Here is a 17188-nt window from a genome sequence, read left to right on the forward strand (position 1 = left end):
CCCTATCAAATCAAAACATTTCAAGCAGACAACCTAAGAAAATTAACAACAATGACAAATGGTTTGATGAAGAATGCAAAAACCTAAGAAAGAAATTGAGAAACCTATTCAACCAAAAACATAAGAGACCCAGAAAACCTGAGCCTACGCCTTCACTATGGTGAATCACTAAAACAACACAGAAATACACTACGGAAAAAGAAGTTACAGCACGTCAGAAATCAGCTCAATGTAATTGAAGAATCCATAGAATCTAACCACATCTGGGAAAATTGGAACACACCAAACAACATGTTATCTATCTAAAACAGAGCTGTATGGGTAAACCACTTCTCCAATATTTTTGGCTCTATAACAAAGAACAAACAGCAAAAACATATACATGATCAAACACAAATCTTAAAATCCCTATCAAAGACTACCAGAACCCACTGGATTCTCCAATTACATTGAATGAACTACAGGACAAAATACAAACCCTTCAACCCAAAAAGGCCTGTGGTGTTGATGAAATGTTAAAATATACTGATTGCAAATTCAAATAGGCTATTAGGTGTTGGGAGAAAAACAAACAACATTATGAAATCCATGAACACAAACAACAAGTGTGCAGTTAACACTGGTTAAAAAACACACACAGGACAGCAACACAATTAGACCTAACCAAATCTTGAGAAAACAAAAAGGTAACAAAAGAAATTAGAGCAAACTAGAATGCTATTTGTCCCTAAACAGAGAGTACACAGTGGCAGAGTGACTGACACAAAATTAAGGAACACTTTAAATATATACAGACTCAGTGAGCATAGCCTTGCTATTGAGAGATCCCGCCATCTTCTCTTGAGAGCTGTGTCGGCCTATGTGCATACTGCCTACAAAATTAAGTGGAAACTGAGCTGCACTTCCTAACCTCTTGCCAAATGTATTACCATATTAGAGACACATATTTCCCCTGTTCCCACAAGAAAAGGGCAAGCAGTGAAGAAAAAACATAATTGTAAATAAATACAGCCCATATTTATGTTGATTTATTTACCCTTCTGTACTTTAACTATTTGCACATCGTTACAACACTCTATATATCCATAATATGATATTTGAAATGAGTGTAATGTTAACTGTTAATTTTTTATTTAACTTTAGTTTATTACCTATTTCACTTGCTTTGGCAATGTAAACATATGTTTCCTATGCCAATAAAGCCCTTTGAATTGAGTTGAAAGTTGAGAGAGACAAATAGACAGAGCGGGAGAATAGAGAGATAGAGAAGGATCTGAAGTTGGAAAGCAGAGGGAGGGTGTCAGGCTGTCACTTGGACTACAGTGAGGCAAACAGATGACAGAACTGACATAGAGATGACATACTGTCAATATTGTGGAAGCGGTCACACTGCGTATGTGTGTGTCTGTCACACACCCACTTGCTCACTAAGGCACTGACTTAAATTTGCCTGTCAAAGGGAGTTAGCGAGTGAGTGAGGTAGAGAGTGAGTAAGGTAGCGAGTGAGTGACATATCGTGTGAGTGAGTTGGTGAGTGAATGGGGTCGCATGTGAGTGAGGTACAGCGTATGTGAGTTAGCGAGTGTGTGAGGTGGCGCGTGAGTGAGGTGGCACGTGAGTGAGGTAGCGAGTGAGAGAGTGAGGTACAGCGTAAGTAAGTTAGCGGGTGAGGGAGCGAGTGAGTGAGTGAGGTGGCGCGTGAGTGAGGTAGCGAGTGAGTGAGTGAGGTACAGCGTAAGTGAGTTAGTGAGTGAGAGAGTGAGGTAGCGAGTGAGTGAGTGAGGTAGCGAGTGAGAGCGTGAGGTAGTGAGTGAGAGAGTGAGGTAGCGAGTGCGAGAGATAGCGAGTGAGGTAGAGCGTGAGTGAGGTAGAACATGAGTGAGGTAGCGAGTGAGGTAGCGATTGAGGTAGAGCATGAGTGAGGTAGAGCGTGAGTGTGTGCACAGTACAAAAGTATCCTCACTTTCCCGAATTCAATGCAAATGAAGGTGAATACCCTTGTTAATTTGTGGTTAATGTTGTAATGAACTCTTCCCACACCTGAGCTTTGTATTTAGTGTCTCCTGACCTTGTTCCACCTTTCCCCACAAGTGACCCAGTGCTTGAAGTAAAAAGAAAAGGTGCAGGATCCATCCAAAAGTGGTGGCCTATAGGGAGCACATGCCCTGTTTATCTCACCTTGCAGCCCTCACAGGTGATGCAGCGGTAGTGGTAGCCAGTGGCCTTGTCTCCACACACCACACACGGTTCATCCTTTTCCAGATAGCTGGGGATGTACCCTGCAACACACAGAGAGGTGGAGAAGGACAGAGTATGACATGTCAGGTCCTGAAGTTCACTCTATTGCCATGTAGTACTGATGCTGTAAACATCAGAGGTCTCAAGATATGTGTAATAGATATCTCCCAATATATAAACCAGGTTTGCGTCAATTCCAGTTCAATTCCAGATAGTTCAGGAAGTACACTGAAATTACAATTCCACTTCTTTTCAATTAGGAAAATGTGGAATTGGAATTTGGTTAACTTTCTGAAATGACTGGCTTTGAAATGGAATTGACCCCAAGCCTGGTCCAAACAGATACAATAGAAGAGAGTCAAAGAAAAAAAGTAATGATCTTATCCTAAGACCTTGGCCTACGGACCCCATCACATGAGAGTCAGGAAACAAACCACTAGAGGAGACGAGTGTGTGACAATGTGTGTGTGTGTGTGCGCGTGCATGTAAATGTGTGTGTGCGTCTGTTCGCCTGAGAGAGAGGTTATCCTATTCTGTACTGTCTGTCTTTTCCTGGCCTGTAATGGAGGTGTAGGTCCGTAAATACATCTCCTCGTTTGAGCAATTGTACATGGGCAGAGAGACTCCAACAAGTACCCTTCACTTTGAGAGCCACTCCAAAGCAATAAAGTCTGCCCCCCCAAAAAAACAACATTCACTACCCAGCCTCTATCTCCTTCCTCTCTCTTTCTCCTCCCTTATTCAGCCCAGCGCTTTCTAGTCTTCACCAGCCACCTCGGGGAAAAAGTAATTTTTCCATACAGAACATTGAGATTTAGTGAAGGAGCGCATAGACACGCATTTAATAAAATCTAGAGTTGTGAGACTGGGGGAGAAGGTTTACGCATTACACAAACACATACACTGCCAATGGAAGATCCTTGGACGCAGTTTAGGGAGCCAAGAAGTGCTGTCTGTCTGTGTGGGTTCCTCTCTCTGCATTGCTGCATGGTGGAGGAGTGTGTGTGTGTGTGTGTGTGTGTGTGTGTGTGGGACGAAAGTAACACTTTTTCCCCCTGAGATCAATAGAGCTAGAGAGAACCTATTTTATGACAAACAACTTATATATGTCCTCTGCCATTAGCATCTGTCATTTCATTTCTAGGGTCAGTGAGTTGAAATGAAATAGACTGAGAACAGAACTACCGCAACGTTACTTTTGTACCTGCCGGCGGGGCGGGAGTAACACAGCCTTGGGACTGGAGTAACACAGCCTTGGGACTGGAGTAACACAGCCTTGGGATGGAAGTAACAGCTGGCGAGGAGTGCACAATATCTGTCTTATCTCCATGTTTCTGCCTTGTAATGCTCGTCACTTTCAACAAATATACCATCAGACCTCATTTCATGTTTTTGTCGATTTGAATAACTAATGCTGTAGGTTAGAACATCGCAATGTTACGCAAACCACAATATTTAGCCTTACAATATTAAAATCGGACTAAACTGGATGACATAATAGCTAAATGAACCATACTTTACTCTTCATGCTTAGCCCTACCAATCAGGCACGCTCTACCAATCAGGCACGCTCCAGCTGTCCTTGTCATGCGCTCTCCTCGTGTCTTGATAGAATGGACGTCTTTATTCTCTTCACAAACGGCAAACTCATCACGCTCGTCACATTCCCATAGCTTGACAGAAGGTAATTGGCCCCCAGAATCATAAAGATACATGTTTCTAGCCACTAACCCGTCGATAAAAGCTTATGTGAGAAGCTGATCCATCAAGTCAATTGATTAAGGCATAATTCTAACGTCATATATCATTTCCATATTTTTTTTACATAACATTCATATTGATATTATACTAACATTATAAAAACAAGATGAAGTAGAAGAGACAATCGCCCGTGCCTAAACGTTTATTTTATTTTATTCCAGGTCATCATTGTTTTATTTTTGTCTCATAAAAAACATGAGCTGGCGCACACCCGGAAAAAACGATTGTGTGTGGAGGTGCTAACTAACGGCGAATAAACTATAAACCATCAAAATAAAGAGGCACACACCCCATATATAAACTCCCAGCAATTTACTGGGTTAATCCCCAACATTTGGGCATCACTGTGCCTTCTTCAGGGTAATGTCACAAATACTTGAACCAGGTTATGTAGACAAACACTGCAATTAGTGCAACCAATGACAATAGTGAGGGGTTTTGTCTCACCCATCTCTCCTATAACTTCTCCCAGGCTAACTCCCAAGACCAACTATTTTATTTATGTTACCTTTGTTTAACTAGGCAAGTCAGTTAAGAACAAATTCTTATTTACAATGACAGCCTAGTGGGTTAACTGCCTTGTTCAGGGGCAGAACGATAGATTGTTACCAGATTGTTACCTCAGCTCGGGGATTCGATCTAGCAACCTTTTGGTTACTGGCTCAACGCTCTAACCACTAGGCTACCTGCCGCCCCAACTAGCATGATACTTGAAACCTATGCTGTCATTTAGTCACTAGATGGGTTAAGAAAAAATACATTTGGAGCCTAAAAAAACTAAACACAACTGTACAACTAAAAAACACTTCCGGGTCAGTTATTTTTACTTACATCGCTCAAAACCACTTTTTGTTGATAACTTTGCGAAACATGATTGGATTGGGCAGGGGGGAGGGGGGTCATCCTCCACATTAGGACTGTGCTGACTTCAGTAAGTCATTCTAGCGTCTGTGTTATCTGAGAAAATGGGTGTGTTACTTTCGCCCCGTGTTACTTTAGTCCCGGCTCTCCCTAGAGGAAGTAAAAAGGTGTTTATCTGTGTGTGTGTCCGGACCACACTGAGTACAGTCTTACAAGTGTCAGTCTGGCTCTCTCAGAGGCAGAGGAGTGGACACTGGACAGGGACAAGGCAGTACAGGACAGGGTAGGGATGCCCAGTCTCACAAGCCAGTCTGTGGGGGTTTTGATAGGAACCAGAGCCAAAATCAATAGTGCTGCTGAAGCCCACACCCCCTGCTATTGTTCCAATAGCTCAATTGAAGTACAGTCCCATCTGCTGAAATGCTCCGACCCAAAAGGATGTATGTAACTGACCTGTATTCTCTGATCCAGTCTGTCCGTATCCCTTCATTTCTGTTTAGAAAAGAAAAGTGACATTTAAATCTATTTTCAATGAATGCAAAATGGAAGAGTCAATGCTCTCTTCATAGAAAAACACTCTTTATTTAGATACATTTAGATAAAGTCTTTCAAAATCAAATTCAGGCAAAATGACATACTGTATTTACTGACATACTGTTTTGGGAACAAACCACTTCTCTAAATCCTTTAAAAATATACTTTTACACGTTTCCTTCGTGGGTTCTTCAGATGATAAAACCCTATTGAAAAAGGTTGAGGGTGCCATGCCATGTGCCAATAGCACTTAGGTAATAAGAACCTGCACTATGCCCCGCCACCCCTCAAAGCCCGGCTCAGACATAGTTTCCCAGCGGAGATGGACCATGGTGGGTCACATGACTCAGGTCTAGCTGGCTGAGAGCAAGGTGGGTTGTTGGGGGCTACGGGCTTCCTCATTGGTCTGTCCGTCCATAGGCCCGGGATGAGTATCGTGGCAAGGAAACAAAACAAGAAGCGGTTTTCACTCCTTTAGGAAAACCGCCCTAATGTTGGAAACATTTATTTTCCAAGCACACAATATTTGACATACAGCAGGTTTTCAAAAGGACCAAAAAGATTGCTACTGTATGCTTCGTGTTTGCTTTTTTTTTCTTCATGGAAAAAATATTGCAATACTAGTATCGTCACAGCCCTATCTGCCCAGTTGGCGTTCAGGAGATGACAAGCGCAGATGTTTTCTAGTATTTCGGCAGATGACACAGATTCCTCTAAACTGTTTTTCTTGCTCTCTCTCTCAACTCCCGGCACTTTAAGATGTCAATCAGAGACTGTAGTCTACTGCAGGAAGAAAGATAGCAGAGCGGCCGGCTCTCGTTTACCGCTGAAAGATGTGGCTCAGGCTCCCTTGTTTCTCCTCATAGGTGATAAATACATACTCAAAATGTAAAAGGTGGCAGTGAATTATGAGCTGTGACATCTGTGTTTCCCACACAAGCACACAACGTACAAACCAGGCGACAGGTTGGGAACACAATTCAGGTTTGAGTTTTTGCAGAGTTGAAGACTAAGGCTGGAAAAATCTAACCTAACTGTACATTGCTTACATAGTGTCTTTGTTTGCAAATGGCTGTAAGTCTACCGTAACTGTACCTACCAGACATGCTCTTCACCGAACATGAGCTGCTCTTTCTTTTCCTTTTCGGGCCATCGATCCACCTGCAGAATGAGAAAAGAAGAGAGAGAGAGAGAGTGAGGGGGGAGTGTATGTGTAAAGGAGGAAGCAGGAATTTAAAACACAGGCAGAGTGGAGGGCATGTCTGCATATTTTATCCTTGAAACGGAAAAGGCGCAACGCTCGCTCACCATAAAAATGTATCGTTTTATTTAAGCAAGGTTAAAAGATTAACGTTTCAGCCCTTCAATGGGGATTTCATTTTTTGGGTTGCACCTCGACTCACGTTGATTGAGCGCCCCCCCCACTTCTTTGCATGTTTCAACCTGCCAGTTCTCCAACAGGAACCTTTCAGGACTCTAGCACCAACAAGAACCTTTCAGGACTCTAGCACCAACAGGAACCTTTCAGGACTCTAGCACCAACAGGAACCTTTCAGGACTCTAGCACCAACAGGAACCTTTCAGGACTCTAGCACCAACAGGAACCTTTCAGGACTCTAGCACCAACAGGAACCTTTCAGGACTCTAGCACCAACAGGAACCTTTCAGGAATCTAGCAGTGCTCAAGTTAAGGGGGTGGAGAAAATGTCTGCCCTTCCGCTTCAATTTACATTGGAGGGGAAAGCAAGAACAACAACCACACACACATACACCAATGGCGCAAACACGCACACAGTCGGCAACACACAAATACACACCTACGTTTTTCAATATCATTACATTTGAAAAATGTTATGTCAACATTTCCCAGGCGGCCATGTAGGCATTAATGAATCAATAATAGAATCATACAATCAATTCGACTTCGTTTTACCTACCATAACTACATAATGGTAATAATTTATTTGAATGGTAAATATCTATTGATAAACTGGGTAAATTGTGTGTGTATGGAAACAATCTTACATTATCCTACTGATCAACAACATTTGCATAGAAGTTGAAAATCTCGTCTTTTATAAGGTTTTTGGTTACAATTTGTTAGCTTCAGCTGTAAGCCAGCTGGTAAAGTTAGCTTTCCGTGAATGTTGTTTATTATAGAGCTAGCTAGCAGGTTACCAGTATCTTCTGGCTTTGTAAAGTGTTGTAGCCTGTATGGACATTGTTTTGCCTAACAGAAAACAAATGAGCTGTTTTAAAATGCAGTGTCGCATTATTCAAGTGTCTTTATTATGTACAGTAATAGTGAGGCACGAGCCAGAGATGCAGCCATTGGCTCAGAGCAACAAGTGGTTTAGAAAAAGTTTCACCGGAGAGGCACAGGGCGCTCGCGCTATAAAGGGGACCTTGGCAGTGCCGATAGTCAATAGACTAGGAACTATTTATTTATTTAACCTTTATTTAAAGGAAAGGACTATATCGGCCAAAAATATCGTCCGAACCGATCGGTCGTTCTCACACACACACACACACACACACACACACACACACACACACACACACACACACACACACAGCCCATCTGAACAAAGCACACCTCTGTAACAGGAGAACTTAGCACACTTAGCCTGGGAGAGAGTGCACTAATAAGTAACGCTGTAGGATCTATCAGACGTCAACACTAATGTTTCCCTATGGTCCCTCTGCAGCCCTCCAGACACTCCTGGGCACTTCAGCTTCTTGCACCATGAGAAGCTCTTTAATGCCAGCTCCAGGTCTGCTAGGGGAGTGGGTCTCCATAAAAGTATATAAAACCTGATATAGCTTACTAAAGTGAATTTGAACACTCGTTTGTCTGAACTCTCTCTCCCTCTCTGCTCTCAGTAAATAGCGATCGTTGCTAAGAATCCTAAGGACATAAGTGGTTGTTTCACTGGCTTCCTAATTGGGATGAGTTGTTTTCAATTATAGTAACGTGGGTGCCACAGTGAGCCTAATCAAGCCTTAAAGGGGCAATCTTCCAGTTCAAATACTAACAAAGTGGACACCCTGCCACTGTTTTGGTGAATAGCTGAGGGATGGGGCTGGAGAAATGTAACCACTCTCAAATTCTTAGACAGAGCCATGGCTGCAAGGACTGACCATCCATTATATCAACATGACAGTTTAACCATGTTTTGAGGCTATACAGTGTTGGTTTATATTTACCTTTTTTTTATACAAACATTGGACTAAAACAAGCTTATATTTGGGGTTCTGACGGGGTATATTATTCAAGAATAAATGGGTACCCATCATTCGTTTATACGTCCAAAAATGGATAGCAACTGCAGATAGCCCCTTTAAAGTATTGAACTAAAGGTCTTGAAGTCAACTCTTAAATGTTTCATAGAGAAATAGAATAAAGGTATTCTACTGCCGCCTGCCAAGCCTCCATATCTAAATCACCCTCACAGGCAATCAATTCAGAAATAACTTGAATGAAAACACAACCTCCACCATCACAGCCGACCCGAAAGAGATGAATAAGCTGAACACCCTAGCCGGAGCCCTCAGAAGTGGCTAACCTAAACCTAGCGTCCAGCCCCCTCTCAACTCTCTGTTGTGCCAGCTATAAAAAGATGCCTTCAAGAGCTTCACACATAGCTCAAGTCTTCTGCTGAGGGGAGAGTGAAATAGAAGGAAAAACCTACTCTGTGCACTGCTTTTCACCACAACAACAAAAAACATCAATTATTTCACACTCAAATGGAGGGAGGCCAAGTGCAAGTGCCTTTTAGGAACTCAATTCAAGGACCCATTTGCAGTCTGCTTGGTTGCAGTGTAGTCTAATACCCACTAGTGCCGTGATAGAAAAAATATTGCGATACTTGGTACATGGCAAAAATGAACTCACAAAGCAGACAAACTATTTGGTCCTTTAAAAAACCTGCTGTAATTAAAATACTGAGAGCTATAGCTTGGAAAATAAATACATGTGACTGGATGACAACATGACGATGTTTGTTTTCAACATTAGTGCGGTGAGTAATAAGGTGACACTCCATCCTAACTCCTCCTCCACATTTACTGGATTGGTTCAACAGTGCAGACGAGAACCTCCCCCGACAGTTTTTTTCCCTTCTTGTACCTGCTACATTAGGTTAGCTAATACCCAACGCCAGAAGCTGAGGAAACATTTTGTGTGTGAATTTGTATATACGTATGGTACGTCGCAGAGCTAAAGGGAAGCTTTTTGAAGTGCCCCTATCTTATGAAAACAATGCTTCATTTGGTTACAATTATGTAAGGAGTTGGTTTTAAACTGTGCCACACTGCTCGGGAATTACAACACATAGTGCTTTTGCAGAAACATTACTGTACAACAGGACTAATTCATAAAAAAAAAACGTTTTTAACTGCAATGTGATCTTACAAGTTCCAGCACATAGTTGTGTGAATCAGATAGCAAAATCAAAGTTTGATTCCCTAAGATTTGATTCCCCAAGGTTTGATTTTCTGCTCAAAAATCAAAGCAAGCAACATTACTTGAGCAATGTACCATCCCTCAAAAACAACAACACAGGCACAGTGCAATTAACCTGCAAAACAAAAAGTGACAGTCCAAAACATGAAAAAAACTTTTCTGACCTTATAATGCAGTGTGAGTGTAGAATATGCATTGCGAAAAGAGTGGCTGGCCTCTCAAACAGCTGGCAAATTGGAGAGACATCTACTGTACAGTGAACCTGCTGCCAGCCATGTTTTAGCTCTGAAAAGACTCTCTCTCTCTCTCTCTCTCTCATTTCTCTAAATAAACCCCTTCTCTCTCGCTCTCCCTCTTGCCCCGCCCCTGCTCTCTGATTGGACGTGGGACAGCCTCTCCACCTGAGGGTCTGACAACGGGTTTTGGGATGATTGATGGTGGGTTGATATGGCAACTAACAGGTAGCTGTCAGGCAGGCTCTGACCACAAGGCGGGTTCCATGGGTCTATTTCTGTACTTCAGCAACAGAGCCGAAAGCGCAATGACTTGAAATGAGGGCGACTTACTTAAAGAGATTTAGAAACGTAGCTAATTGTCGGCGACCCAACATTTACGAGGCAAAACAGAAATTGTCAATGCTCGAATGCAGAAACATCAAAGACATTACATTGACGGACTCCTTTAAACTGGCTCAGATGTCTTTTTATGAAGTAGCCCTATCATGTGACTCAAGTCTTCAGGGACTGAAATACTAAAGTAAACAAGCTGTGTACCTTTAATAGAAGCCTGACTTCAATCTATACCCCACCAGCCTATGCAGGACGTCGAGCCCTACATTTAGGTCCAGTACTACACAGTAGCTTATTGTTCCCAGTGAATTGCGCATACTAAAACCAGATTTGCATCGGATTTCAGGCGTGTAAAGTCTTGTTTGCTAGACAGGTTATTTACAAATAATGCTAGTGAAATCAGAGATAGAAATTAGAGCCATGCACACACACACCTCTCTCTCTCTCTTTCTCAGGTCAGTAATTACAAGCAATTATACTTCTGGCTGTGATAGAGGTCCCTGCCAAAAGGCAATCAAAACATTGTTTGTCTCACATGTCCAATGAATGCGTGACAAGATGACAATAGTGTACTACAGGCATTGTAGCTTCTCATACTGTTTCATAATGAAGCTGGGCATATCCCATCCACTGCTATTCATCCTCTCATACTGTTTCATAATGAAGCTGGGCATATCCCATCCACTGCTATTCATCCTCTCATACTGTTTCATAATGAAGCTGGGCATATCCCATCCACTGCTATTCATCCTCTCATACGGTTTCATAATGAAGCTGGGCATATCCCATCCACTGCTATTCATCCTCTCATACTGTTTCATAATGAAGCTGGGCATATCCCATCCACTGCTATTCATCCTCTCATACTGTTTCATAATGAAGCTGGGCATATCCCATCCACTGCTATTCATCCTCTCATACTGTTTCATAATGAAGCTGGGCATATCCCATCCACTGCTATTCATCCTCTCATACTGTTTCATAATGAAGCTGGGCATATCCCATCCACTGCTATTCATCCTCTCATACTGTTTCATAATGAAGCTGGGCATATCCCATCCACTGCTATTCATCCACCATATTTACATTTAAGTCATTTAGCAGACGCTCTTATCCAGAGCGACTTACAAATTGGACACAAGGAAGTCGTAAAAGCAATATTGATGTCATGAGAGGAAGGGAAAGCAACATCGTCTATTCCACGTTGGTTCAACCAGCGTGTGCCCAGTGAGCAGTGACCGCAATTGCATGACAGAAATGGCATTGTTTGGTATGGAAATTGATTTAAGAGTCACAGAGGCTGGAGAAATTCAAGAAGTCAAAATACAATGTGTACAATGTTGGAAAGGGAAAATAAATACCCTGTTTGTGCGGATCTCTCATTCGATAGTGAAGCCTGTCGGTTTCACACTGCAAACCTTATCTGAATAGAGAGGATGAGCGTGTGCGTGCCCGTTTGATAACGGATATGGGCACGACAGCTGTCAGAGAATAATCCAGCCCGTCTCTGTTCTCTACACCACTTCCATTTCCGCCATCTTATCAGCAATTAGAACAGATTTGATCATCCAATTGCAGTGACTTCGTTGCCACAACGACATCGACAACGGCGTTGCCAAATAGCGCTCAGCAAACCATTGCCTACATGAGTAGAATAAGATCGGGCAGTGTCTTTTTTTTTGGCAAGGTTGAGAACACTAAGGAAACAAAGAAAGCTGGTGCTAAAGCCATTTGCTACCATCAGCAACCACAAGACATGAAATTACTGTGCGTCTCTCGTTTGATTCCTACCTCGAGCAAGTGCAAGAGAAGAAGCGGGAGACTTCCCTGCACCAGCCCTGTATTACTTTCATCTACTCTCCTCCGAACAGTGACGTTAAAAGGACAGTTCAGCAAAGTTGCGTATTCAGATATTTGTTGCCTTACCTGAACAGCAGGAGTGACTGCAATCCACAGTTGCTAGGCTAAAGTCATTTCCTTGTTCACAGACTGCTTTCAAGGTAAGGAAACAAATGTATACATCTGTCATTTGGTTCAACTATCCCCAGTTTCACTTCAAAAGGTTCGCAAGGACAACACAGTGAAGGAGAGCTTTAATCACATTCACTACAGTATCAAACAGTTCAATCAACTCCAATGTGATTAGCAAACAGTCCAAATCAGGATCAAGCTCTTTAATTCCTCCCCGTCTTTAATTAACACAGCGACAGCAGGCTTAATTTAGCCCTGAACCTTCACTACACACACACACGCACGCACACACAAGCCCAACTGCTAATCTACTGACAGGGGTCCATCGCGGCTGAGAAATTTTGTCCGGCTCCTGTGGCTTTCCTTTCATTTGCGCCTGGGTAATATGCCAAAGGGCTCAGCGCCGGGGAATTTGACACAGCATTCCAGGGAGCCGGAGACCCTCTCCGTGGCCCACGTGTCACAACCACGACACACAACACACACAAGCACAACGTAGAATACACACACAAGGGCAAGCACAAGCAAATAAACACCCACACAAGCTCACGGACGCACGCAAACACAGACTTTGATGCACGTACTGTATCCAACCGCTCTCAAACAGACATCAGTATGCATAAATAATGTAGACACACGTACCACTGTAACAGAACACAAACACCACCACTATCAACCATATAAAACTATAGGCTATGCTACCAGAATGTGGTATCATTCTACCCTAGCCAGGCTGATCTCTCTCTCTCTCTCTCTCTCTCTCTCTCTCTCTCTCTCTCTCTCTCGCTCTCTCTTCCCCAACCCCCATATTGCTATCTCTCTTTCTCTCTCTCTCTCTCTCTCTCTCTTCCCCAACCCCCATATTGCTATCTCTTTCTCTCTCTCTCTCTCTCTCTCTCTCTCTCTCTCTCTCTCTCTTCCCCAACCCCCATATTGCTATCTCTCTTTCTCTCTCTCTCTCCTTCTCTCTCTCCTCTCTCACTTCTCGTCTCTCCTCTCTCTCTATCTCTTCTCTCGCCTCTCTCTCTCTCTCCAATCGCTCCGAGGCAAATCAGACTGACTGACTCTTTGAGCAGGAGGAGGTTGCTCTTTGATAAAAGTCCTCGTTCCACTCTGACACAGCCTGACTGGTTGAGACAGAGGAGCTTCCATTTCACTGATGTTGTGTTCTAATGAATGATGACAAGGGAACGACCTGTGTTCGTGTCTGGTGGACTGGCTCCAAGCAGTGCAGTTAGTAAGTTACACACTCACACGTGTTCAGGGTCGGGAAACCTGGAGGACTAGTTTTTAGGTTTCTTCGAAAACGAGATCACTTTTTTTGAGCTGTTTCAACTTGCAGGCAGTAGACAAAGAGGAAAGAGAGGGAAAGAGGAAAGAGCAAGAAAGAGAGGGAGAGAGGAAAGAGAGGGAAAGAGAGGGAGAGATGAAAGAGAGGGAAAGAGAGGGAGAGAGGAAAGAGAGAAAGAGGGAGAGGGAAGGGCGAGAAAGAGAGAGGAAAGTGAGAGAAAGAGGGAGAGGAAAGAGAGAAAGAGGGAGAGAGGAAAGAGAGGGAGAGAACGAAGAGCAAGAAAGAGGGAGAAAGGGAAGAGAGAGAGAGAGAAAGAGGGAAGAGAGATGGATGAGAGAAAAGAAAGAGAAGCACAGCGAGTGAGGGAGCAGAGAGCAGACTTTCAAAACAAAAGGGTAAAACCCAGTAATTCTACACTTTCCCCAGAAGACCCCTAACCCATAAGACCATGTGATCCCTATCCACTGTGTGATGTTAGCGGCAGGGTTATAGCCTGTATGGTTGAGACCAGGAAGTGGGGGGCAGGACTCACCGTTTCTCTTCTCCCTCTGATAGGCTAGGGTCCTGCTCCTTGGGCATGTGTTCCATTCACCTTAATTCCATCCAACAGCCAATCATGCGAGACTGAGGCGGGCCCCACCCTCGGACGCTCGCTGGTCATTCGCAGGTAGGGGGGGTCAGTCAGTGCGACATCACAGGGTCCTGGTCCGGGCGGGCTCTAGCCTCCGGAGCGACCCCCCTGTGCTGGCCCTAGGACTGACGAATGGACTGGACCGGACAAGATCTATCAATGAGAGAATAGGATATATTCAGTTAGCAAGAACTCCACGTAAACAATCAGTTAGCATGACTTCCATATACAGTAAGCGACATCCATACGTTTGGTTAGTATGACCTCCATGTATACATTCAGTTAGCTTGGCTAAATGTATACATTCAGTTAGCTTGGCTAAATGTATACATTCCGTTAGCTTGGCTAAATGTATACATTCAGTTAGCTTGGCTAAATGTATACATTCCGTTAGCTTGGCTAAATGTATACATTCCGTTAGCTTGGCTAAATGTATACATTCCGTTAGCTTGGCTTAATGTATACATTCCGTTAACTTAGCTTAAAGCGCACATTCCGTTAGCATTAGATGGATAGGTTATTGTCATGGGAGAGAAGCGAGAATAGAACAGGGAATATCATTGACTGCCAATCAACAACAGTGGATACAAATTTTGTTTTAGTGCCAACCATGTTACTCAACAAGGATTCTCGTTCCTTTTTCTCTGTCTCCCTCCTGTACCTAAACAGAACGGACTAGAACTACCATGATTTGAGATGACATGTCCTCGTGTTTCCGTAGGGTTCAGACCATAACAGACTTGCCAGAGAGTGGTCTTCCATATGTTGCATTGGCCACATTGTTTATGCAACCTTTCCAAACGCTTCATGTGAGAAGGTCTCACACGTTGGCCTAACATGCATGACCCCTGACTCCTGGCCACACGGCGACAGGGCTTTCCAAGAGTTTCTGAGAAACACACACACACACACATTTACATATACACACACACACGAGCGACCTATTCAACCTTTTTGACCGCTCCTTCCTCAGCGCTATTCTTCCTCCCCTAATCCCTCGTTCAACGCCTTTCCAATCCCAAACAGAGGGATGGAACGATTGCGAGCACGAGATTGTTGTCAGCAATCGCTAATATAACAGTGGCACCGCGTAATTGCCACATAATAGTGCGAGTTGAAATGCTGCGATGTCAACGGTGCAATGGACTACATTGCTTCACCAAGCTTTACTGTGTTCTGTTTCACAGCACGTTGACTGCTTTAAAGACGGGTTGTCGTGTCATTTTAAGGTAAGAAAGTGAAACCTATTGTGTCTTTCACGCATTCCGTTTTCCTCCAAGAGCGGCTGAATACTTTCCATCTAGATTTCACATGGAAAATCATTTGCGTGTGTATGAATCTTCTTCATTGTAAAATGACAGACAAAAAATTATCATTGATTTATTTGATCATTGATTTATTCCCAACAGTTCCCTTTTCGAGGTCAAAAGCCCAAAACCCATGAATCAAGGCGTGTGTCACGCCCTGGTCTAAGTATTTTGTGTTTTCTTCGTGTATTGGGTCAGGCCAGGGTGTGGCATAGAGTTTTTGTATTGTGGTGTGTTTTGTCTTGGGATTTTGGAATGTGTGTATAGTGGGATTGTAGCTTAGTGGGGTGTTCTAGGAGAGTCTATGGCTGTCTGAAGTGGTTCTCAATCAGAGGCAGGTGTTTACCGTTGTCTCTGATTGGGAACCATATTTAGGCAGCCATATTCTTTGGTTGTATTGTGGGTGATTGTCCTGTGTGTCTTGATGTCCTGGTTAGAGGTTAGTAGACACTTGTATAGGCTGTTTTCGGTTTTCGTTTTGTAGTGTTAGTGTTTTGTTGTGTGTTACGTTTGTTTATTAAAGATGAATCACAATAGACACGCTGCAGTTTGGTCCGACTCTCCTTCACCATTAGAAAGCCGTTACAGCGTGTGTACGCAACCCCAGCCTCCGTGTCACACTTAACGATTTACAAGATGTCGACTGATGCACAGGTGTGAGTTTTACTAAGCCAACTTCACCATCTACCATGTTAAACAGATGTTGAGCCGCGGCATTAACAGCCTCTCTCAATCTATTTACAGCTTGAACACGCTCCGTGATAAGAGGAACTTGAGACGAACGCATACCAGCCGCACAGCATCATGGGGGGAAAAAGGGAGGGGTGTATGTTGGAGAAGTGGTCGGCCTCCTACAGTGATGTCCTGACCCTGATAGATAACGCTAATAGCTGACCATAATACAGAGGTCTATCTAGCCATTTATTATCAAGGTTATCGTGCAGAGGTGGGATGCAGAACTAGCCAGACCCCCGTGGACATAATATATATTTCATATTCTACAGCGAGTTCAAGGACATTTCAAGGCATTCTAGTCCAACGTACCATAATGTGATGCAGTGGTTCTTGTAATACTACGGTGGACTGTTAATAAGAACAAATATAAGAGCTCAGCTGGCCTATCACCTCACACGGCATGTGCTGGTTCAGAGCTGCTAACACGAGACACACACACACACGCTGACAGACACACACACGGAATCCAGCGCAACACACGTGCACTGCATAGTCATGTAGTCTCCTCGACCCTAAACCACAAATGTGAGGACAAATTGTGATAAAAAGCTGGATAGGACAGTAATGACACACATTCACCAGAAGGACTATCACAAGAAAACCATTGACAGAGCTATCCCTGTGCTGCTTCTGCATGTACCCGTTGGAACAATTTGTCCGCGGCAATAAAACAGACAGAGGCTAAAGGGACTCATTGTGTTACAGTCAAATGGAGAAAAACAATGCAACCACATCTTGAAGTTCAAGAATGATTTAAAATCGGTTAAATCTCCAATACGGTCCAATAGATTAGATTAGATAGAGAAATGTTCTTCTGTCTATGTG

The 17188-nt window shown here is 43.3% G+C and overlaps 1 protein-coding gene across 2 annotated transcripts in view; it reads right to left on the minus strand.

Annotated features, from left to right (window-relative positions):
• The window catches only part of LOC115106454 (thyroid hormone receptor alpha-like), a 159142-nt gene that overhangs the window by 14991 nt on the left and 126963 nt on the right, over positions 1-17188 (minus strand). For both annotated transcript variants that reach the window (XM_029629219.2, XM_029629217.2), the window contains 4 exons: positions 14223-14474; positions 6494-6555; positions 5314-5352; positions 2179-2279 (listed from right to left, as the gene is read on the minus strand). In XM_029629219.2, coding sequence (XP_029485079.1) covers positions 2179-2279; positions 5314-5352; positions 6494-6555; positions 14223-14278 — 258 coding nt within the window. In that variant the 5' untranslated portion in view covers positions 14279-14474. The remainder of the gene's footprint in view (positions 1-2178; positions 2280-5313; positions 5353-6493; positions 6556-14222; positions 14475-17188) is intronic.

The sequence above is a fragment of the Oncorhynchus nerka genome, linkage group LG23 (genome assembly GCF_034236695.1).
Source record: "Oncorhynchus nerka isolate Pitt River linkage group LG23, Oner_Uvic_2.0, whole genome shotgun sequence".
NCBI lineage: Eukaryota > Metazoa > Chordata > Actinopteri > Salmoniformes > Salmonidae > Oncorhynchus > Oncorhynchus nerka.